The sequence below is a fragment of the Dermacentor andersoni genome, chromosome 10 (assembly GCF_023375885.2).
Source record: "Dermacentor andersoni chromosome 10, qqDerAnde1_hic_scaffold, whole genome shotgun sequence".
Lineage (NCBI taxonomy): Eukaryota > Metazoa > Arthropoda > Arachnida > Ixodida > Ixodidae > Dermacentor > Dermacentor andersoni.
The window spans coordinates 99,228,554-99,253,143 of NC_092823.1; the positions used below are offsets into that span (position 1 = coordinate 99,228,554).

A 24,590-nucleotide genomic window follows, 5' to 3' on the forward strand; every position below is an offset into this window, starting at 1 on the left:
AAAATTTTACCAGTACTTTTCAGCTCGCAGAAATAACCCAGCTACTGTACAATTTGTGGCTCTCAGAATTTGGAGCATTGCGTATTTGTTTTTGAAACCTGCAGCTATTTTTCTTGTTCTTTCTTTATGTCAGGTGACAGCGTGACGTCACGGCACTGTTTTTGTCCGGGAAGGAGCTGAGTTGGTTCTTTATCCTATGGAGTAGCTGTTTGTTGCGTAGTGTCGAGAGGCCTATGGTTAAGCATCTGCAACGCTAACTATTTCGCACCGCGAAGTTCTGGTAAGTGCTGAGCTGAACGACTAATCGCTTTCTTATTATGCCCAGCTCAACCGCAGCTGTGTAGCTTATTTCCTTGCGTGCAACGGCACAATCGGGACGCGCATATTTCGGAAAGGCTTAGCGGGGTGGCCGGGTCGCCGCTGTTTATCTCGCTGGCCTGATTATTTATTGAAGCCGGCTGCATATTTGTTGGTCCCCTTGCGCCTTCAGCATCGCTAGGTTCTTTATGAACCAGTAATTTCACCAACGTTGAGTTTTGCGGTGCATTATTTAAAACTTATTTCGTCGATCAGGCTGCTCCATCTTGCGCGTCTATCAACCCCCACCTTCCCATTTTTCATTCTTGTCCTGGCGTATGCGCAATAGCTAACGCTGGCGATTAATGAAGTTTCGCTTGTAGTACCTCGAGATCAAAGCTCTCTGTCTGACTTGTCTGCCTACGCGAAAAGAGAGCTGCGTTCCCTTGAAAAGTGCTCGCTAATTTTCTGTACCTGGCATTAGTAAGAAAGTGGAAGGAGGAGGGGGAAAGGCCGGCTGCGTTCCTCGACTTTCCAAGCGACGCGAATAGCCAGCGGACCGGTAAAAAAGAATTAAAAAAAAATAGAGCAAGAAGGAACAAAAAGCTTAGGAGCAGTTGGCGCGAGTTGCATTTTGAAAAAAATATAATTTGCGAAAAAAAAAAAAAAAATGTCCCCGCCGCGTTTCCATCGCCAGTCCCGTCCGACCGCCTGGCCTACGGCGCATAAAAATAAGAATAAAAAAAATACGGCGAAAGGCCGCAGCTGTTATCGCGATCTTGTTTTCCTGCTCGCCGTGTATATGTGGCGTAGTCGCCCGAATCGCTGTAGTTGACGTCCCTTGCCCGATCGTCGACTAGCACTACTGCCGTGTTGTCGCCATTTTCTTTTTCTCGTTTAGCTGTCGTGCCAACTTGGACGTTTTCCGCAACTTGCGGTACGCGTTTCCACCTTCTTTTCGTTTCAAGACAAGGAAGCCATGACAACCCGGGTGTTTATCGGGCACCTCAGCTATCAGGTCCGCGAGAAAGACGTGGACCGCTTCTTCAAAGGCTACGGGCGCGTCGGCGACATACACCTGAAGAACGGCTTTGGGTTTGTGGTGAGTCTACCTTGCGTCGCGTGCTTGCTCTGGTGGTTCTACCTCGTGCAATATGGTGCCCGAGTTGCGGTGAAACCGGAGACGTTGGACCCGGTGGGCAGAGCCGCTGCTGGCGCCATCTTGTAGCTTTGACCTCAATTGCGAAACTGGTGACACGACAGTGCCACGAACAAAAACATCAAACTGTAATAAGCGAGAAGAAAGGGGCTTAACCGAGGGGGCCCGATTTTTTAATTAGCCGCATCATAAGAAGCCAGCAAACACTGTCACCAAGGACAACATAGGGAAAATTACTTGTGCTTAATAAATGAAACAAAGCGATAAATTAATGGAAATGAAAGTAGATGAAAAAAACCATAACTTTCGCTTAATGCCAAGGTAGGTTGTTGGATCGTTCCCCACCTGCGGGAAGTTGTTTTTTCATCCACTTTCATTTCCATTAACTTGTCGTTTCTTTATTTTGTTTAGTAAGCACAAGTAATTTCCCCTGTGTTGTCCTTGGTGTCAGTGTTGGCTTCTTATGATGTGACAAAATAAACTGTGAGACAGCCAAAGAAAAAAAAAATTCTGTGGCACCTATAACATCTGCCCTGCACTAAAACGGGCCAGGAACTCGTTACTTGCTAATTCAATGAATGCTGGAGTGTAACTGGAGTATTCCAGGGTTGTCGCAAGGCCTGATCCGGATCGAAACTCTTGACCGCAATTGGTTCCCTCTGGTAGCTTGTGCAAAGCGCCAGTCGCGGTCGAAAATTTCGGTCGCGATCAGAAGTGGCCTTGTGACACCCATATTGCAGAGTCGAGGGACTATTTTGCATAGCGGCCAGCTTGAAAAGGCTGGCAGCAGCATAATTATTGCATGTATGTAGGCCACAGGCTTTCTTCAGCGAGAATGCTCGTGCACTATGTCGTGGTTGGATGCAGCCACCATTATAAAGATTTTGCAATCAGCACTGCTATTGTCGTCATCCCTTGTGCACTGGTGTTTCGCTGCGGGTAAAACTAGTGTAAATAAACTCCCTTGTCACCACATCTTCTATGGCTGTCACACCATGCGCCTTTGATTGTGATTGAGCCAGATCGGGATTGAGTTTCTGAACTGCGGTTGGCTCCCCCTTCCGCAGTTCGCGCAAGGAAGCCGGTCACGATTGAGAAATTTGACCCCGATCAGGTTCAGTTGCGATTAAAAGCGTGCAGTGTGTCCCTCCGCATAAAACTCGTAGCCGGCATTAAAAGGAAGTGCATGTTTGGTGGTGCGCAGTTCACAGATGATTTCTTTTTTTATTCCTGCCGTTTCCAGGAGTTTGAGGACCACAGGGATGCAGACGATGCCATCAAGGACCTCAATGGCAAGGAGCTGCTTGGAGAAAGGTACGTCGAGTGGTCGGCGCAGTCTTCAAATACTCCAGTACATCAGTATGGGAGAGATTGACGTGCAGCTCTACACTGTTCCAGTAATCTCACTGAAGCGTTGCTCAGTGTCGCGGAGCGCACGCGCACACGTGGTGAAGCTAGGCGCCTGTGCCAAGCGGCTCCCGGTGTCCAGCGTCGTCTGCTAGGCTGTTTCAATGAATCCAGCATAGCCGCTGTTGTTTGTTGGCACGTCTTTCGTGTGCAACCACTTGTTACGTAACCATTGTGTGTGCGGGAGTGTACAGTTATGCTTGCATTGAAAGAGGGATAAGCAGCAGGAGGAACTATGTGGGGCTTACCGGAATAGCCCAGCGCACTATTCCTGCCCAGGACTATGCTCTGTATGCACGTGCCTAAGTATGCTGTTTTTGTAGACGAGACAGCGCTGACCATTGTCGGTGGATGCTCCCACGGCATTTATAACCTCTTGCAGAGCTGTGGGCCATTACAGCATCCATCATAGCCAAGCTGTGGCTTTGAGACATTGAACTTCATCAGTTATTGTCACTAATGCGGATATAGAGTTGCAGGTTTATGTACCAAAGGTCATGGGAAGTGAGCAGTAAGGGTTAATACTTGTCCATGGGAAGTGAGCAGTAAGGGTTAATACTTGTCCATGCTTGTGGTCTGTTGTGCGGGCTGGCGAGGTGTGGCCAACGTGGGTCTGCAAGATGGGGCAGAGCTGGTAATTGGCCAGATGGTTTGGCCTTAGAGATGTGCCGAAATGGAACACGGGACAAATGGAGGAAAGGTGCAATAAAGGAATGGGAGCATAAAACAAACAAACAAAAAAGGCAGACAGGAGTGCGTGCTAACCAGCAGCTTAGCATTTACCGGAACCCGGCAGATCGTCGGTGCCGTATGTCTTTTCCTGTAACATCGCAGGTTTTATGTGGCTCTTTTTAAAAATTCTTGTGCTTCTTTTGAGAGGAAGGCTGCCAGTGAGTATAACTGTTTCCTCTCCGTCATTGCCAGGGTTTCCGTGGAGCTGGCTCACGGAAGTCGCCGTGGACCTGGGGGCAGGATCCTTGCACCAGGTTCACGGGACTGGAGGTCGCCACCAGGAGGAGGTGGAGGAGGCGGAGGAGGGCGATACCAGGGTGGAGCCAGAGACAGGTCAGCACGAGTTGATGGCCTTTTCTTTACTGAAAGCTCACATTTCAAATGAATTTTTTACTTCTATGACGCGTAAGAAACTTTATAGGGATCTGGTTGATGTTGTCTTGCTGCATCCTGTTTACCGCACGATGTATAACCTAGGACCTGAACGCATTGTGCTGAAGCGCGTTAAAAAAATGCTGATTAGATCTTCAGCAAAAACCTTCTTCTTTTTTCAATTGCAAGTGAAGCTCCTTGTGAAGCCATGGCTACAAAGCAAGGGCTTCTTTGTTCCGTGGTCTGTTAACTGCATCATATGTAAGAAACCTGAAACTATTGAGCACATCTTCTTGGATTGCCATGACTCCGTTTTCTTGTGGGATGTTCTCAAACGAACTCTGAAGAAAGAACTGTCGATAGGCCCTTTCGCTATTCGGTTCTTACCATGCACAGACACAGGCAGAGTGCCGGCTGACTTGATAATGCTTTTGTGTATGAGCAGCGTGTGGAAAACGCGTATGGATGTCAGGAATGCCTACGTAGGTTGAAGGTCTGCGAGAGAACACCTAAGTGAGTCTTGGGTACACGCGTGATGCCCTCAAGCGCATAATTGAACAGAGTGGTTTCAGGAGCTTGACAGTTTGGTGTCTGTGATAATATCCTCTTTGAGGGCCTTTTAAATATGTACAGTCTTTCCAAATGATGTAATATTTTTCTGCACCAAGCGACCTGCTTTGTACGCATTTAGTAGTGTTGTAGTGAAGGTAATAATAAAAAAAAAGGTCTCTATGTGCATAGCAATGTAGTAGCAAAATCCTTGAAGAGATGCATGTATGCATGACTCGGGGGGGGGGGGGGGGGGTTGCGGTAATTGGTTGATTATAATACGAAGATAAAGGTAAAACTTCCATTCTTCTGAAATTCGGCGGCGAAACCCAGCGCTGGTATATCAGTGCGATGTCGCCGACTTCGAAATATATTTTCGAAAATCGTTAAGTTCATACTTTGGCTCCTTCAGAGTACAACGTATTCCATCTTTGCCGATAAAAAGAAAATTAACTAGACCCGAGTAGATGCAGTCAGAATCCGTGGCGTAATGGCTAGTTGGTGCAGGAACTTCAGGGTGGTGTGGGCCACCTGTCTTTTCATTTTTTGCATCTTTTGTAGCTTATCAAGTCTCCCGTCACGTTTCTTTTTTCTTAAATATATATTGTAAAAAGGGTCATTTACTAAAACAGGTCAAATAATTTTATCTTTAGCATGGCCTTTATAGGCCTTAGATGAGCTTAGTTCATTTCGGGGCAAAACCAAGTTTTGCGAGCCTGCATTGTTGAGTATACCTGGGAGTTGGCCGGCTTTTTGGCGAGCTGTGTGCTTAGAACAGTCTTGTGGTTGCCTCTGTGTGCCATAGGTGGCGATGCAGTTTCTGACCAACCAATGGATGCAGTGCCTAGAAGAAGCAGGTTTTAGAAGAGCTTTATAAAAGCTGTAGAAACATGGCGACCATTTTGGCACTGTTGGTCAGGTGTGTGGGCTAAACCGTGTTAGCAAAGGTAAAGGAGTACCAACACATTTTCGACGGTTTCGAAACTCCACATCACGTTCTTCACACATATAAAACTATTGGATGATTGGATGACATGTTGCAAGCTTAAAGGCCGTGAAACAGTTGGAAGGTATTTTCTGATGTCATGTAGCGGTAAGGCTGAATATGATAATGCTTGCTTATAAGAAGAGTGCTACGTGCATTTTTTTTCTAGCCTGTGCTCATGTTGGCAGCTACCATAGAAATGGAGAAAACTAATTTATCACAACACACCAACCTTGCTGCAATAGCGACCTCTTTGTGTAAAAGAAATCTTGTCAGAAATGTTTGAGCTCTGCATGCGTAACAGTTTGACAAAGGGACGGATTCCCAGTTGTAAGTTGAGTATTGAGTTGGTGCTTGTGTTTTTTCGTTTTGCTCCCTCTTCTGTCTGTTGTGTCATTTTATCCTCGACAATGCTGCACGAACTGGCCTACATTCCTACACTCTTGATGTGTATATTTTCTTTGTTGCAGTTGCCAGTGTGCATAAAGCAGCATTCTCGTTTCTTCTTTTTTTTCTTTTCTTCGGTTTGGTACCAGCAGTAGGTTTGGGCCTCCGGTGAGGACAAACTACCAGCTGGTCGTCGAGAACCTGAGCAGTCACGTCAGCTGGCAGGTAAATGGACGAGGCAGCCCCCCGCTGTCTCGAAGTGTCATCATCATGCCATCCGGGCTTGTGTGTGCATGTGGAAAGTGCTCTTGTTGCATGTGATTTGAAGGGCGAAATTTTAAAACTGCTGCCAAGTTTTAAGCTGATTTCGAGTACTAGGGGGTGGAGAACCAAAAGGAAGGGGGGGAGACGCTTGCGGGGCAGTTTAATTGTGAATGCCTGCCGAAGTTTGCATCTGACAGTGCGTGTGCGGCTGTGATGATTGTTTCTCCATGATTTTCTTTCCTCCCTGGATTAGGAAAGGAAGGGAACACATTTGTGCGAATGAAAAGTAATCCAGTTAGTGGTTTAATAAAATGGCGGCTAAAAGAAAGGTAAAGCTGGCCCCCTTGTTACTTCTATAGCAGCTTAGTGCTTGAGGTGTGGCCCATAAGGCCAAATGAAATAATTTTGGCTCAGCTGCATTGCTTCCAGAATGTTTGCGCTGCAATCTGAAAGAGCAGGGACAGGGCTTTGCTCTGGAACATTCTGTACGCAGACAAAAATAGCAGCTGTGTCGGTTACCAGCTGTGTACGTGTAAGCGCAGCTGTTGCTTGAGCTACGGGGGCAGCTTTGCAGTTGGGGGACCGGAGTTGTTCTGTGTTACACGCTGCCTCCAATTCAAAGCATACCGACCGTGGTGGATCAGCGACTGCTGCTGACGAGGTGGTGGGTTCGATTCCCAATAGTGACAGTTTCGTTTTGATAGGGGCAGAATGTAAGAAAAAGCTTGCCTATCATGCTTGCTTGAAGATTTCGAGAACCTTATGCCGTTACAGTTAAGACCTCGCAGCCCACCATGCAGTTTCAAGACATTAAACTCAATATCTTAAAAAATCTTCCTTTTGAAGTATGCAACTGCGGCCAGACTTTTTGTTCCAGGCCGCCTGCATGTTTCCACTTGCAGTTTGGTTGTAATTGCAAAAAAGAGGGCTTTGTAGCAAACCGAGGTGCTTGCTTGCTTCGCGTCTCCTGCTACTCCGCAGGATCTGGGCCTGTTCTCAAGTCTTTCAGCTAGAAACGATTAGGCTATTGTTTTCTCATCAGTACAACTGCTTTTTCTTTTGTGTTTCTTTTTTTTAAGCCCAAGGTATTGGCCACTTCAGGTGCAAGTTTATGGAAGCACAGCTTGGGAAGTGTCAACACAGCTGCACACTGTTTACTGCAGATGTAACTCGGATTGAACGGCCTTGAAGATAAGCAGCGGGTGAAGGGGGGGGGGGAATCACTTAGTCTCATTTTGCTTGATTGGCCACTAAGTTTAGCTAACAGCTCACATACATCGTAACTATTCGCCTTGCTGTGTGGTGAACTAGAGCACGGTTGAATGTCTTGGTTGAACCGACTGTTCTAAGGTTTGTCGAATTGGTTGCTCACGACACCTGCGGGAAGGCATTGGTCAAGGCTGCTGTGGGAATCGTTTTTCTTTTTTGTAATTTTTGCAGTAATATTGTACAGAACAGAAGGTATTAGTTAAATGGAACCTAAGACTGGGACCTCGATGATAAATCGTTCCTTTTTAAAAATAAATTTTCATAGAAGCCAGTGATGCATGGATAGTGCCTGCCAAATGCTCAGCAACGTACGATGGAGACTCTCAAGTGAGAGTGATTGCTGCCCGAGACGCTCGGCCGTGCTCCAGCTCCCTGTGCCCTCTTGAGTGACAAACTGTTTCTCTCTCTCTCTCTGTTGCTGCATCACTCTCCTCATTCCCCCCAACGCCCTCTCCCCTCAACTAAGAAGGTCGCCGTCTGACTGAAGGAGGTTGTGTCTAGCACACCAGCACTGGTTTACGGATGTGGCTACCACCACCAGCCCAGTGGCTGGCTACAGTGTGCCAAGGGATCGTAGGGCGGCTACGCTTTTGCAAGCAAGCCCGTAGCTGGGCAGGCCACGGAGGGCTCGCCAACCCGCGCCGCCCTCTGGCTGGCTTCCCGCACAATCTAGGTGTCAGAGAAACACACCCGGCAGTCACGGATCGCTCGATGGATGGATGGATGCACTAAGGAAGGCTGCTGTGGCTTGTGGCTTGGCTACTACCGGCCCGTAGCGCAACACCGTCATTGCTGGCGGCCGCGGTCTCACCTTCTCACTGGCGCTGGTGGTGTCTCTGTCTTGGGTGGTCTCTGTGCGCAAGGGTGGTCTCTCTCGCAATGGGTGTGCTCTCTCGGTCTCTGGTTGGTGGGGGGGTGGTCCGCGGATCGGGACCACCCCCGGCTTCCCCCTTCCCCCCGAAAAAGGTAATTCTCCCACCGGACGCCGCGCCCCCCTAGCCGAGGCCGCCCCGGCGGCCCGCGGCTGTTGGGGCGGCTGTCCTCTCTTTGTGCGTGGGCTGCACTGTACGGTGGCTTTTGCGGACCAGGGCGGGAGCGCGGGTCGGGACCTGCAGTAACAGGTATCGCCGGAAAGCTTTCGGCGGCTTAGGAACATGCGGGACAACATAGGTATTCTTGGTTACTGGGAAATGACTTGGGAAGTCTTGGACCGAATCATTTAGCTGGCAAAGGGATTGAATATTTTAGTACCTTTTGTTAAGATGCAAGTTGTGGGTTCAACTCCTAACTTGGTGGCGATGCGCCATTTAAGCTTGAGGGGGTGTGCGGTGGCGCGATTAAAAGATGGGACAAAAGAAGACACACAGCGCCGTGTGTGGCCTTGTGTGTCTCGGCTTTTGTCCCGTATTTTAATCGCACTACTGCACACCCCTTCAAGATGCATTACCAACAAGCCCACATTGCAACCCTCGTTAAGCTTGAGGTTATGGCAGGGCCACTGGAGCAAGGTAGATCTATCGGATACAACGCATTATTGGGAAATGTTTTTTTTTTAGCCTTCATTCTCTCTCTCTCCTTTTTTTCCCCCTGTTGACTTGGAACATTTCATGAATGAAGTGGAAACACTTTTTTTTTTCTAAATTGCTGTATGATTTGTTCTGTCAGGTAAATGTTAGGCTTAGTGCTAGGTGGAGGAAGTGTTAGGTAGCAAAAGCTTGTGCAATGCAGCCCTTGTTTCACACTGTTTGAGAGATTCCTCTTTAAAAGTAAATGCAAATTTTGAACTTCGAAACGGACCCCGAGAGAAGGAAAGAACTGCCGCTTGTTTTCTCGTCAATGTGCCTCTTTTCTTGCACCCTGGCATTTGCAGTTCGCGCGCCGAGCGAGCGAGGCAGACTCCTTCAATGGCATCTGCTTGGCGGGTAGTACTAGATTTGTGCTTGTAGATTTGCAGACACACAATCTGCAGTAGGCTTGCAAAAGGTGCATGCCCATGCGACCTGTAGATGCCCTCTTCTTTTTTTTATGCACATGGGTCAAGGAGACTGCCATATAGAAGGGTGACAGAAGGTTGTGCTAGCAGATAATTTATGCGTAGAGGTTCTGCAGTCAAGTTTTCTAGTGCAGTGCGGCACAACCTTCTCTCCTAGCAATCAGTTGGGTTGTTATCACACATTGTGCTCGCATTACATGGTGTTCTGGGGAAAGCCAAGCTCACCCGCGGAGCTGCATTGCACTCGGATTAAAAACTAACTTGCATCGCGAACTGTGGCCGAAGTTCAGAACAGTAGTGGCATGCGAACGATTTGATTTTCAACTAAAGGTGCACTGAAACACTGGTCCTAATATAAGTTGGGTACAAACAACTTGACCGGTTGTGGTCATGCCAGTGTGCGTGTCTCTCATTAGCCTTGCGCTTGAGCCCAGTGGTTCTGAAAGTGCCGCACATATTGCCAGTCTGCTCTTGTAGCAGTTGTATTACAGATGGTGTTTTCTTTTTTTTTTTTATTGCGAGGCTAGCTTTATGTCAAAAGGGCGGGTTTGGCATTGTTACATGGCGCATGGGATAAGGGTTCGTGTGCTAGAGTACGCGGAGGGGTACCGATCCTCGCAATGCAGGCTCTTGGCTGGCCATTACTCGGTAGAGATTGGCGTTAGAGAAGCATCGGTGAACTTCGTGGCGAATGAATGAATGGAGCCTAGCAGCTTTCTCATTATTCAGCTTGCTGAAAAGTGCGTTCAGGAACAAAGCATTGGTTGGCTGGCCATTACTCGGTAGAGATTGGCGTTAGAGAAGCATCGGTGAACTTCGTGGCGAATGAATGAATGGAGCCTAGCAGCTTTCTCATTATTCAGCTTGCTGAAAAGTGCGTTCAGGAACAAAGCATTGGCTGTGTCTTGGTTCTCACCTGTCTGTATCTACCCTTTGCCTCTCCCCCCCTTCCGGCTGTCTTCCCTTCCCTCTTCCCTCTCCTTCCATGGTGGACTCTCCTCTCGTAGGACTTGAAGGACTACATGCGCCAGGCGGGCGAGGTGACCTTCACGGATGCACACAGCAACCGGCCTAACGAAGGGTACGTCCTGTGCCAAGATGCTTCTTGTGGTGGCTTGTTACTTTTTACCCAATCAAGCCGATAGCGTGTACTACAAAAGATACTAGAGGGAAATGTGGAACTGTAATTGTTTGGCTACTATGGGAAGCATGGCTAGTACATAGATTTGTCTGATCTTTGTGCTTGCAACTTCAGTGATGTTACCCATTATATGCTTGAGCTTTCTAAATTTCTAAGCACTCAGTTTTTTTAAAACATAGCAAGGTAATTTGTCTTCACAGACTCACCTAATCATTGGGTTGTTAAAACATGGTGAAAACATTTATAATTGGGAAGTGGGTTTATGACGCCATATTTTCTTGGAATGTAATCAGTTTGCGAAGCCACAATGCCACTTGATGCCAGAAGGGTGAAGCTTGGGAAAATTCATGTACTGCCCAGTCATTCTCGTGCTGGCTGAACCCTTTATACTTGCAGTTTGCGCAGACGCTAGTGATAGGATGCCCTTTGATAGAGCTTTTTTTTTTTTTTGAGGAACTGACCGAATGTTAGGTGCCCTCTTAGCAAGTGCAAGGTTGCAGGCTCGTCTCTGGGCTGGGGCAGCTGCACCCTAGTGGTGCGGTCGCAGGAACAATTGTACTAAGTTTAAAAGGACACTGAATAGCAGTTAGTTTAGGGTGGTGAAGTAGTTAACGCTCCTCCTTCACTGTCCTCCTCGCTCTCTTTGCTATCGCCGTCTTTCATCCGCGGTCACTCGGTTACGAGGATACCGAGGGGCGCCGTCGACACTCGCCTCAGGAACAGGCGCCCGAGAGCTGCGCTCTGAACCTTGCGCCCCTTATGTTCTAGTGAATGCGGTGCTTTGAGCTGTGAGACAGCGTAGCAATTCTCCATTCTTTTGTGTCTACACAGGCTTGTCGAGTTCTCCAACTATGCGGATATGAGGAATGCCCTGTCGAAGCTGGACAACACGGACCTGAGTGGGCGCCGGATCAAGCTCTACGAGTCGAAGAAGAGCCGAGCATCGAACCGGTAAGGGTCTGGCAGGGGCTTGTCGCAACTGCCAGTCACGCCTGTTCGCCTCTTGGTGCGAGCTGTGCTTGTCTTTTAGGTTTCCCGGTGCTGTCCATTGGTTGTGGGACCAGTGGGCAGAAACTGTGAGGAATGTTGGTATTGAGACGTGCAGCGCACTTTCCGTGCGCAGCCATTCAGGATACTGTTGGGGCTGAGAGAGGTGGTAGAGAGAATCTGCTGCCTTTATTGGGAGGGCAATGGAGCGAGGCCGAAACAGGCTTGGTAGCGGTCCTAAATCTTTAATGTAAAACTGTCACTCTCATGGCCTTGAAGGCCCGTTTTAGTTACACAGCACTTAAAACTGAATTTCTTTCGGCTAAGCGAAGTGGGCTTTTGTCTCTGATCGTGAGGTTTACCCAAGCTTTGAATCAAGACAATCTGACCTAATTAGCATCCTTGGAGTTCGGAGTAATTTTGTTTTTAGTGTCTGATTGTCGTTTGTCCGATGAAGGTTTACTTGGCGCTTTTTCATTCCATGTGCAAATAAAATTTGTTTTATTTAATAAAAGTTTTATTTACAAGCTGTCGGTGCATCAGGGACGTTGGATGCCGCTTTATCTACAGAGTGAATACAGGGTGTGTGTTTTAGTGAGCAAGGCCAGGTTTTCAGGCAGAAGAACTTGGTGCATTTTGTTTTGCAGGTCCCGTTCAAGGTCCCGCTCCAGGTCTCGGTCCCGGTCCCGCCGCTCGACGTCGGACTCGCGTTCTCGCTCCAGGTCCCGCTCCAGGTCTCCTCGCTCCCGGTCGGCATCCAAGTCTCCGGTACGCAGGAAGAGCCACTCTGACAGTCCACGCAACCGCTCCCGTTCCAGGAGCAGGAGCGCGTCGCCGCAGCGCCGTTCATCTTCCAAGTCGCCCCCTTCCAAGCGGCAGAGCCCCGACGACTGAGCAGGGGCTTCGAGTTTCCCTTCCCCTCGGCTTGAAGCAATGAAGCCATGCTTCCTGCTTGGCAGGCTGCTTCTTTGATTTTTATACTTGCCAGGCTCTTGTGTCTTCACCATGATTTCTCTTGTGCCACCCCATTTGATGCCTGTGGAAGTTGCTACCAATTTTTGTTGTCTGCTCCGAGAGAGGGGAAGTGGGAAATATCGTGACATTCAATGTTGTGCACAATGTGGAAACCATTTTTTTTACCCCCTCCCCTTTTTTCACAAGGTTTATCTTGCCATCAGTGCTAGCATGAAGGGCTGCAATGTCTGTCCTGCATGAGAAATCGCAGCTTCATTTGTTTTGATAATTATTTTTTTATTGCAAGTTTAAAAGATTGTGTGGAGGTTTACTCCGAATGAAACTGTAGCCATCTATCTGTTCGACCTTTTCTTTCTAGGTTGAGGTAGCAGGTTTTGCGAACAAAGGGAGTAGGTTACTCAGATTCCCACTTATAATCGTGCTCTACCCAGTTCATGGTTCAGTTATGTTCAGAGGGAAGGAGAAATTCGCACATGAAGCAGCCATACCGTGTTCCAGTATTTTTCTCATTAGGGAGTTTTTGTTTGTGAGATTGAAAGTAATTGTTCCTTTTTTTTAATGTTGGATTGCTAAAGCCTTTTAGAAAAGTGAGGTCTCTAGTATCCTTTTGTAAAGACATCATTTGGTGAACCATGCAATAGGCTACTTTCTTTGTAAAAGATTGTGTTTGCACCTGTGTAATAAAAAATTTCCCATCAAACTTCTTTCTGTTGCTTTCACTGTATTTTGGACATAGGCATATTGAAGAGTGTGCACTTCGTGTATCTTTATCGCACCTTCTCGGACATTGATGCCGATTGGTTCAAGATGTTCACTTGTTCCGGAGAGGTTAATAGTTGTTGGGGATGCGGCTGCAATCGAATGTCAGCTGTCTCCACACTTCAAACACGATCATAAAAACAATGCAACAGATTAACCACATGATAACCCACGTGGCTCATAATCGGACAGGAATGGGGGAACAAGACATCCTCAGACTGGTGAAAAGCCTTGTCGCTAGCAGGCTCCCTACCTTGCCATCCCATGAACAGGGAGGAAGAGTAAAAGGCTGATCTAATAACAAGGATGGCATATAAGACGGCCCTGCAGCTGGCACACCACACCAACTGGGGAACTTCTAGCCCTCGGCCTCCACAGTACATTTGATGAACTGGCCAAGGCCCAACTCGTAGCGTAGAGGAGTCTATTGGTGCAAACGACAGCTGACGGAGCACTTCAGAGTCAGCCTTTGAGAATACATGCAGGCACACCGAAACAGCAAAGGGCTACCCTGCCAGATCGCCAATGCCACAAAACATGGACCCGACATTGCATACAGGAAGGAGAAAGGCTAGAGCAGAATACATAGACAAAACAACAAAGTGCTTGGACACTGCCAGATTCTCAGATGCTTCACTGTATGGGGCCAACACTGTCATCCTGCTGGGGCGCCTTTTTGACAAAGTTGAGCACGTTTCTGCTGAACACGTTTTAATGCTGAATAAAAGTACTGCTTACTCTACGCGTAAGGCGCGTTCGCATACCAACAGTGTTAGGCACATTGCATAGCACAATTATAAAAATTGAGTGCGTATATTTTATAACCGACGAAGAAAGAAAAAAAAAATGCAGATCCAACGAACATGTTCGAATCTATGTGAAGCGAGGCGTTTGTGAAGGGGTTATTGAAATGATTACAAATTTGCACATTTCGTTCCTGCGTCTTTGGCGTCAAGGAAACTGACGCATGCATGATGCCCATCAATATGCGAAAGGCCATCACAAATAGAGGCCTTTCAAGGCCATCAATATGCAAATGCTATCAGAAACTCGTGGCCTTTCGAGGCCAGCAATATGTGATGTGTTGTATAGCGCTTGCATGTTTCTAGCATAAAGTTTAGTACATGATGCAATAGATGCCATGTAAGTGAAAAAGTTGTGGCGTAATAGTTAGAGCATAGGGGCTGTTGCGCTGGGGGGGCCGAGATTCAAATCCCGCCGCAGGACGTGCTTAATTAAAAAAAAAATGAATGCGAATCTACTCGATGAAGCGACCGAGCGACCCGGCCGAAATCGTGCAATTGGGAAGCTTCGCTTTAACAGAAAATCGCGGGACGTATACCAACACGTCACGCTACGCCTCACGAACGCTTCTACCAAGAGATGCTCGTTTTACGGTTAATAGCAGGAATGCTCTGTTGTGGTTTTTTCTCGGTCCTCTGTTATGGGTAGCCCGAAAAAAATGGCCAGGCTTAGCTTGGTTAAGCCAAGAATGCGTTGCATATTGCGTGGTCCGTGACGTCACGCGTCGGCGCAGCGCCCCTAGCGGGAGTCGGGTGGTGGCTGCGGCCGCGCGCGACCGCGCGAGTTGGGGCCCAGCTTTTCCTCCGGCTGTCGTGACGTCACGTCACGTGGTTGCGCTAAAGGTCAGTGGTGGCTGCCCGGCCGCGCACAAGGGCTGAACTGAGTGATTGCAATATGCAACGCATAAAAGTACTCTGCCGCGGGTGTGGATGACCGTAAACGGCGTCATGCGGATGCCTAACGCATTCAACGTGCCACCAAACGAGAAGAGGACGAAGGAAAGATGGTGCCGTCTCCGGGGATAGCGGCAGTAGCGAAGAACGGCAATATCAACAATTGTCTCCTATTCCATCCGCATCTTGGCGAACCCCCCCCCCATCGTGGGTATACGAACCAGCGACAGAGGGCAAACAACAGTGCTGTATTGAAGAGGTATCGGAAGAAAATGAGACCGAAGAAAGAAAAGAAGAATTTAGGAACATTTAATGATCGACAACTATTGTGAAAAACAGTAAACGTACGCATTAACGACCTACCCGAAGCTATTCAATCATCTGAAGTTTTGTTGTATACACAGACAATACTGCTATATTGTTCACAGGTGTAGTCCACTTGCAGAATTGCAGGACAGAATTGGTATCACTGAATTGGTTCTTGGCGTCAGGATTATGCCTAAAAGACTAAACCCGCTACAAATGATAAGCTATTCCTCCAAAACCTGCATTTTCATTGCTTCGCGGTAGCAGCTTGATTATAGCAGAGGAGAAAATCAAGGGCCGAGTTTTTTCTAAAGATTTCGCGCCACGACTGTGAAGTCGCGTACATCGAAGTAACTCTCACGTATGGATTTCCACCACTGTGGCTCGGAGAAACTTTTTGAAAGTTTCTAAAAGTCCAGTCATTGGTCCTTTTTTTTTTTTAGAATACAGGGCAGTGCATCTTTATCGACGAAAATCAGCCAGAAACGCAGCAGACGCCATCTAAGTACGCGATCGTCGCGGCATTCCTGTGCGGGAAGGTAAAGGCAGCGTGCGACGCCGGTTGTTCTATTTGCGTCTTTTCTGTAGCTCATCCAGTCATAGAGTTTCCTACAAAAATTCACCCAACCTCTTGTCGTCGCAATAGAGAGATCTAGCTTAAAGCCGTGACGCAGGCGGCTTGCGTATACGCAAGCCGTTCGCGTCCCCTAAACTAAAACTCTCTTATAGCGGCATCTTCGGCATTGCAAACAAAAAACTGGCAGTGGCTTAGCTCGGGTATGCCAGGATATACGTAGCGAAAGCTAAGGCATAGTAGCATGGTTAGCCTTGGTTAATCTCGATTGCAAGTCCACGTTAGTCTGATTGTCTAGCCATGTTGCGGCGTTTAGCCAGTCGTTCGGTGCGCTGTTCGTCCGTTTCCGGGGCGATTCGTTTCCTCTTCATCTCGTTCCGATGTCGATTCCAGGCCTCCTCCTGCTTACCAGAATTTTCGCCGTCGATACTGCCGCCTCAACTGTGGTTGCGGCGCACGCGAGCTCTCCTTTTCAATCCTCCGACATGTTGTCAGGCATGCGACGCAGCTGGCGAAGCGAGCGGAGGCGAGCGCAACGACGAGGAACGCGGTGTGACGACATGTGCCTCCACGGAGCACGGCGACATCGCAAGTTCGCGGCCAGTAAAGCTTTCGCTTTGAAAATTTCTTGCTTCTAATGTGCGTTTGCCTAGGTGCAAGCACGGCACGCTTTGCTCTTTTCGCCATGTGTAAGCGCCGCTGAAACTTTCGTCCAAACGGGATCGCAACGGCCGATACGGAGTCTGCAGAAGGCGAAGCGGCAGTTTCGTCAGTGGCTGCAGCCCGTGTCATTACACGTGTCGTACGTAGCGTATAAGGTTTGCTTGAGTTACTGTATATGCTACCAAAGGTAGCATATGTATATGCTCCTTTGGTAGCATATACAGTAACTCTAAGGTTTGCCGCTTCGCAGCGCCAAATCTGCTTGTGTAATGCACCGTGGTATAGGCGGCGGGAGGGATCGATATACGTGTCACGTGGGGCCCGCTCTGCCTGTGCGCGCCGTCCGGTTATCAACAAGAACTGAATTATAATCTGCAAATTCATATTTCACAATCAAACGAATTCGCAGTGACAACGTGTCATTTTATGCGTTGGTCTGCGGCTTAATGCACCGGTCCGCTCCCCTTGGCAAGAGCACTCCGTGTCAGAAGTATTTCAATGACTGGAAAATGTAGACAGGTCGGCCGGATAATGGAGCATCTGGCCTGCTACTCTACGTAAGGGAAGCGGAAGAGGGAAAGAAAAAGGTTCACAATGGGGGATGATAATGGGAGGAACGAGGTGAAGGACACATTACACAACTGGTATCACAGGCGTGAGAGTTGGCAGACGACAGAGACAATGCGTGCTCTTTCACGTTTCCTAGGTGACACGGGCCTGGACTCCGTGTCAGGCCTGGTGGTGAAGCATGGGTAAATAACTACTGCAGAAGTCAAAGACGGAAATTATATAATGTAAATAAAAAAAAAATACAGACAAGAAAGTTCACCGCGACGATTACGATACTCTCTAATGTGAATTTTCAGCGCAGCTGCTTAGGTGTTTAGCGTTCGCGACACATTGATACAAAGAATTTGATTCTCAACGGCCTGAGGGTCCCTTCGGCGGCGGTGTTGCAGGTGCCCACCCTCGGGAAGCTCGTTTAGCAGCAGCGGCAGGCGAAGCATTCCTACCGGTCGCGTCGCCCGTCGTTCAGAAGGAAAGCGTGAATACTTGGGACGCGTGGCTCACGCAGAGCGCACTCTCTAGCGCCTAACCAATCCGCAGCAGTGGGAGGCTGCTTTGTCCAGCACCGAGCCGGATATCCAACTCCGGCTGGTGAAGTGGGCGGAGGACATCGCGACTAGGCATGGCCTGGACGCCACAACCGGCAGCCTTGAAGGCCGCCCAAAACGCTGCTTTTATGCGAAGCATATTACTAGAGCTCAACCCAGCTCCTCAGGCGCGGCGGTGTCGCCTTCAAGACCACGTGACACCGTGACGTCACGACAGAGGAGAAACGGGGCTCCAACCTAAAGCCCCTGAAACTTCGTAAAGTAGTGCCACTCTCCTCCGCCGCCTTCATTCCTCCTCGTTTCTCCTCTCTTTCGCGCTCCCTCCTCAACCGTGGCGCCAACTACATTGCTCGAGCGCAGCAGACGACCTTTCGCAGAGTGAATGCACGCATAGCAAGGCAGTGCTCTTTAGGCGTTCACGTTGGCTTTCCAGCTCCGCGTAACTTCGTGTACAGCATAGAATTTCTAGTCGGATGCTTATACAAATTCGGTAACGACAGCTTTTGTTTCATTTTTTGATTACCATTTCTTAAAAAAGTATGTGAAGGAGTGTCAACGCTGTGCGTTGACGACTGCGAATGTATCGCGTGCCCTACAATTAGGTACGCAACATTTGTCAAGGGCGTGTCGCAAGATCTTGTTTCGAATGGTTGTAAATAACACGTTTACCATCGAATGACAACCTCTTGGCTTCCAGCAAGCCCTCAGCCTAAAGAATCCGCGCCGCCCTTACCATGTGAATTCGCGGCGCGTATCAGCTATGACGTACAAAGGCTGACGGAGATCACTGCTCTGGAGGTTCGAAAGTGTATTACAAGCTGCAGTGCCGCCAACGTGCGTGCTTGCCAATCTAAGCGCGCGCAAAGCCTCAGAGGTGGGCGCTGGTGCTGTTATGCTTCTCGTGTATCAACGCCGATAGAAATACCGCGGCCGATCATCGAGTCGGGACTGTGCTTACACAAGAAAATAAAATGAGTTTTTAGCATTCGTGCGCGAAGCGGGAGCGCGATAACAATGCTTGACTCAATCTCAAACAAGACTACTGTGGCCTTCAGTAATTTTTTCAGGTTAATGACTTATCACGAATAACAGTTCATCGTGCGTTGGTTCGTCCGTTTACTAAGTGACGTACTTGTCGCGAACCGAGTTGCACTGAGGTGCATGCATTGAGGACGTTTGCACTCCCTTCGAAGTAACATTTGCGAGACATGACTTTATTAGTGAAGTCATGATCGCGCAAAGAATCCCCCCGCCATGACGCGGCCGAAATTGCGGCAAGTGAAATGTTTTATCCATAGGTTAAAATGATATGAAACGGCATTCGAGTTGCAAGTTAAGAGTTTATTTTCACATAGATGCATGACAGATTTGCCTTTGCAGTCACAAGTGCGTGTGTACCATTTATTGTCTCATAGCGTAAATAAACGCACCAGCAAGAGTCCTACAGCAAGCGCGTCTCAATTAGGCATAGTGACTGTAGAAACTATAATAGTGGCATAGACGAGCAAGCGAACGACTATATGAGCGCGCGAACTAAACGAGCGAGCAAACGACTAAACGAGCGCGCGAACGAACGAGCAAACGACTAAGCACGAACGACGACTAAACCAGCCAGGGAACGGGCGGGCGACCGCACGTTTTCTTTGCGAGTGCTCCACCGCCGCATCTTAAGCTTCGCACACTTTAAAGCTCACGCGAATTAGCACATACGCCTCAATTACCGATGATGCGGTCGCTCGACGACGAACGCACCGCGTAACACGGTTTCGGGAGAGCACGCACGCTTTTCATCGGTGCCTCTGCATCGCAAATCCACCGGGCGACCGCCAACGAGGAAAACGAACAAATCTGGCAAACAAAGCTAGCCTATCTAAAGAAGGCTAGTAATTAAGTAACCACAAAAGGCAGAGAGTTGCTCTCCTGAGGCGCTTTCATGATCGAGACTGAAATTTTATCAAAAGGACTGCGCTGAATCTTAAAAATTTCGTAATCACGTTATCGCACGCAACCTCGCGTGCCCGCGAACTCCAGCCGGTTGGCGTTCAAAACGATTAAGCGCACCAAATATGACTAACACGACCACGTAGTGCGCATATAAGCAAAGCAGACGTTGCGTAAAAATCATGTTAAAGCGTGCGTACAAATGACAACATGCACAGTGAACTGTGCAATATCTACTACGTTTTAGCCCGCAGCACAATACGCAAGCCTGGCACATACAATACTCTGAGAGAGCCACAACTTACATCACATACTCGCGCGGAGGAAGTTGGTCGGAAGTTCTCCCTCCCGATTCGGTGAAGCCATGTCTTTCTTCTTAACCCGTTGCGCTTACCGGACGGTATCGCGAACATATTCTTGCCTTTGCTAAAACTATACTGGCATCCAAACGCGCAGCAGGTCATGGTAACAGAAAATGACGTGAAGCGACGTCGCACTTGCCACAAAACATCCTTCAAGGTGTTCACAAGATCAAAACAACACAGAATAGGAACGGAAGGAATGCCGCCAACAAGCGCCGCTTCTCGAGCAAAGATGGCACTGAAGCGCGACTGTAAACAAACGAAGCCGGCGCAAGGGGCCACGTGATGCCATTAGGCCAATAGCGACGCGGCGTCGGCTTCGGCCAGAGCGCTGGAGGAGGAAGCGGCATTCTTCAAAGCGTGGCACTACTTTACGAAGTTTAAGGGGCTTTACTCCAACCAACACCCTCTCAATATTCTTCAGGCCTGCTCCAACTCGCGCCGTCGCTCGCGGCGTCGCGGCGGTATATAAGCAGCTGCGCTTGTTTCTATCTAGGTGGCTTTGGCTCAACTCTTGCAAGATGGGCTGGGTGGGAATCGAACCAGGGTCTCCGGAGTGTGAGACGGAGACGCTACCACTGAGCCACGAGTACGATGCTTCGAAGCGGTACAAAAGCGCCTCTAGTGAATGCGGTGTTGCCTTAGAAACTAGCTGTTTCTAAGGCTCAGGCGTGCGTCGCTTGCTCAGGCGCACATTTCGTTGCCGCGCCGAACGCTGCGTTGCTCGACGCTCACCGCGTCCAATGCGGGGCGCGTAGTCGCTGCGCCGTGTGTGTGTGTAGTGATTATTAGGTGAAGGGAAGAGAGAAGTGCAGTGCCGTAACTGTCTCTCAAAGGAGGACACCTCAACAGCACTGCACAGGGTAGGGGAAGTGGGGAGAAAAAGATTAAAGAGAGAATGAAAGAGAGCGGAAAAAAAAAAAAAAGACAAGAGGGTTGAAAAAGAAGAAGCAATGCGGGGCTTATAGCCGCGCTCTCAGTTGTGTTTCGACAAAAAAGTCGAGAAGGGCAGCAAACGCTCTCTTGGCGATGGAGGCGTGGGCTGCGGGAAATAGGAGTTCTGTCTCCGTGGTGCAGGGTAGACCCACACGACGATAGGATGTACAGAGCGCGGTGCGCTCAGCGTCGAACGATGGGCATCGCAGCAGGAGATGTGCGAGAGTCTCATCCTCGCCGCATTCCGCACATGCGGGGCCGCCAGTTCCGCGCAGTCTGTACGATCGGGAGGCCGTGCTGTAGCAGCCGAGTCGCTGCGCCGTAGCCCATTGTCTTACACCCCTTGGCGGGTCGACGGGAACGCTGTCGCGTTCCACTCTTGAAGGCGAAGCAGAGTAACGCATGAGTTGTTTCTTCTACTAGCCGAACCAAATATAGCCAAGCAACAGCAGTTCACCAGGCTAAACAGTGGTTCAACAACTAAAATAAAGGCTAGTATGCTTCGCATCCTGGGCTTAACCTTAGCTAAGCCACAGCCATTTTTTAATTTGTTTTTACTTTTGGCCTTCTCAACGATAAAAGTTTTTCACCACCACCAGCACTCTCTAGCGGCGGCTCAGGGGAAGTACCACATGCGCCGTGGGCCCGAAGCCCACGCCAGCGCTCTGGTTCCATACGTGGTTTCGGTGGGCGCGCTCGCCGCATGTGGGGTCGCCGCCGTGAAGCACGTCGCTCCGCTTTCAAGTTCGCAAGCTAGGAGAAGTGACTGCAGTTATCGCTTTCTCTCAACTAGCGTGTGTTATGAAGATTGATTCATTAGACGCCGCTGCTTCCGAATTCGAGTGTGGATTTTATGGCTCGTAAGCCTAACACGGATAAGCTTGGCTGGTGAAGGCACGTAAAGTTGGTTTTGTTGCTCCAAACTAAGCACAACTAATTGTTTGCCGCTTGAAGAATAACCTCTAAATTGTAATTAAACGCGAATACACGCAAGTCAAAATTACTATTCATATCATAAGATGGCATATTTTATTTAATTATTTTTAATCGTTTTTCTTAGATGCCGTAGTGGCGCTGTCAGCGCAAGACGCTATCTGCAAACGCAAAGCCCTATTCTAAAGCTCTTCACTCCTGCGTGCCCCAACGCTAACCCCCGCAAAGCTCTTTGGGGCCCCAAAATATTGGGGCCCCTATTCTAAAACTCTCTACTGTTTCAAAGCGACCGCGAATCTTGTCGTCTGTCCTCCAACTTTAGCGGCCCGCTGATACTTTTTTACGTATCATACAATTGTACACGCAATAACAAGTTCTCATAGTTAAACAAAACATGTTTATGTGTTATAATAAAGCTAAAACAGCTTTTTACGTGTTGTTTTAGTAGAAAATGGATCATTGTGACAGACGGAACGGTGCTTGCCTGGCTCTCCGAGAACTATGCCAATCCCAAGTCACAATATACCGGCATTCCCATGCATACCACAGCGCAGCAGCGCCAGATTTCCCTCCAGGTAATATAGTGAGAAACTGACTGTACCCTCTTCCTCCGCTTTTCTCCTCGCGCTCACGCCGTCTTTCATCCCCGGCTGCGCTCCGCGTTCGCTCTTTCATCCTTCGCTACATTCGTTCACCAAACACGCAATCCCATCTATGGATCTCCCATCTCGCCACGTATCTTCGCTCCTATCTTGCACGCACGAAGAGTATAGGATTATTTTAGAGTATTTGTGCGCTGTGGCGTAGTGCAGTTCGGCTAGGGACAAGCGGAGCGAAGGGCGTCCTCCTTCGTGGTACTGCAGTACAGCACAATGCGCTGGCGGGCTAGTTGGTGCGGATCCATAAATACTTTGTTTAGCGCAATACAACGGACAGTTGTATTGTATTGTATCTACGTTGTATTGCGCTAAACAAAGTACTGTAGTACCTAGGGAAAAACAGATTCCGAGAAGGAAAAGTATACAGATTTATCCCTCACAACTTCATTGCGCATGCGCATTCAGGCATGCGGACGAGGCTCTTGCAAATACGAAAAGGTCTTCAGTTCATTATCCCGTTGCGCTGAGTTTTACACTGGCTAAAAAAAAAATAACGAAGAAGGGAACAAGGACGCGCACGGACGAAGCGCAAACTACTTTGCACATGAACGTTTTCTCTAGCAAAAACAAAAACAACAACAACAATGCATTAGTAACTTGAGCTTCGTCCGTCTGCGTCCTTGTTCCCTTCTTTGTTGTTCTTTAGCCATGCAGAGTAAAACTCGGCTCAACGTGAACACGAACGTGCACCAACTATAGCCCCTTTCACTGCTTTACTTCAGGTCTTCAGTCCTACGACCCTAGTGTGTGGTGACCACCCCCGCGTGCGCCAGCCAATCAGGTGTCTTGCTGTCCTCCTCCTCCTCCACACTTGCGCTTATACTTTGCATGCTACCTGCTTACTCTGTATTGCGTCATGTTTAAGCTTGGAAAAAAAAGGCAACAGCTAGACAATGAAAAATGTCAAACTTGCTTTTAGTTTAGCAATATAAAACTCTATTTAACTTTTTAAAGTTAGTACGTCATTTACCTGCAGAGTGCATCACTGCTTTAGACTGAATATATTTAGCAGGAAGCTTCTCTGACTTGTTTGACGAGTTGACAAGTTGAGTTGTTTGACAAGTCTACCGTTTGTAGAAATTAATGAAATGTAATCAAAAGAGTTAAATGCGAGCAATTATTCATACTTCTTAGTTTGCCCGCATATGCGGGCAACGTATGGAAGTGCGCGGTTAAATTACAAGTAATTGAAATGCCTAAATGCAACCCGTAAAAACAGTGCCACTGGGAATTGCGTTGTGATTTCGCAAGGACACAGGTTTGCTGTCTTTTTCAAGCGAAGCTTGTATACGCTAGCCTGCGTCGGCGATGTAACGCTAAAAAAACCAGCTGCTCTCAGAGCTGCATACGTACACGGATTGCTATATATATATATATATATATATACCGTATGAACGCGTGTAAGGGCCGCACCCGTGTATGGGCCGCACCCCCAACTTCCCGAAGCAAATATTTAAAAAAAAAAATATCCGTGTAAGGGCCGCACCCCGAACTTTCCACGACCCACGTGTGATTAGCCTTCAAAATGCGCGCGCACGGAAGCTTCCAGATGCCGCCCACGGATGGCGCCGATGTCGCGGGTCATCATCATCATCATATTTTCTTTCTGCCGCGAGCTTCCGCAATCCATATCGTCATCGGTATCATCAGCCCTGGCCACCATGCTGGCCACCCCGGCTTTGTTTTGCGACTGTCGAAGGCACGCGAGTTGTAGCAGCGTTGTTGGCGTGGGCGCACGCTGTTGTTGCGGCTCTCGTGTGTGCTCTGCTTTATTTTTCACGAATTGCCATCGAGCGTTGCCATTCTAGCACGATGGGCAAACATATCAATAGCTACACGGCAGGCTTTAAATTGAAGGTAGTGGAGTTTGCCCTCGACCATGGCAAGCGTGCGGCGGGTAGAAAATTTGACGTGGACGAGAAGTGCGTCCGAAGGTGGTGCAACCAGAAGGATGCGTTGAAGACCACCAGCTCCAAAAGGCGTGCTTTTCGAGGCAAGCCATGCAAATATCCTGAGCTCGAAGAAGAGCTGTTCCGCTACGCAATGGAAGTGCGGAACAATGGATATGCTCTGACGACGGACATGCTGCGCGTGAAGACGCAAGCTTTGGCGCGTGCGAGAAGCATAC

General features: G+C 48.6%; 1 protein-coding gene across 3 annotated transcripts; it reads left to right on the forward strand.

Annotated features, from left to right (window-relative positions):
• The first annotated feature begins 151 nt into the window (after positions 1 to 151).
• On the forward strand, positions 152 to 13,217 carry LOC126544447 (serine/arginine-rich splicing factor 6-like). Of its 3 annotated transcripts, none has more exons than XM_055077672.2 (8): positions 152 to 280; positions 1,199 to 1,399; positions 2,700 to 2,770; positions 3,788 to 3,928; positions 6,038 to 6,113; positions 10,422 to 10,495; positions 11,387 to 11,506; positions 12,190 to 13,217. In XM_055077672.2, exons 2-8 carry the CDS (start codon positions 1,277 to 1,279, stop codon positions 12,434 to 12,436), a joined length of 852 nt encoding a protein of 283 aa, XP_054933647.1. In that variant the 5' UTR covers positions 152 to 280; positions 1,199 to 1,276; the 3' UTR covers positions 12,437 to 13,217. The 3 variants fall into 3 exon arrangements, with proteins under 3 accessions (XP_054933647.1, XP_050047732.1, XP_050047733.1); XM_050191775.3 differs by having other exon boundaries at positions 154 to 280; positions 1,266 to 1,399; XM_050191776.3 differs by having other exon boundaries at positions 154 to 280; positions 1,266 to 1,399; positions 6,041 to 6,113.
• The last annotated feature ends 11,373 nt before the right edge of the window (positions 13,218 to 24,590 follow it).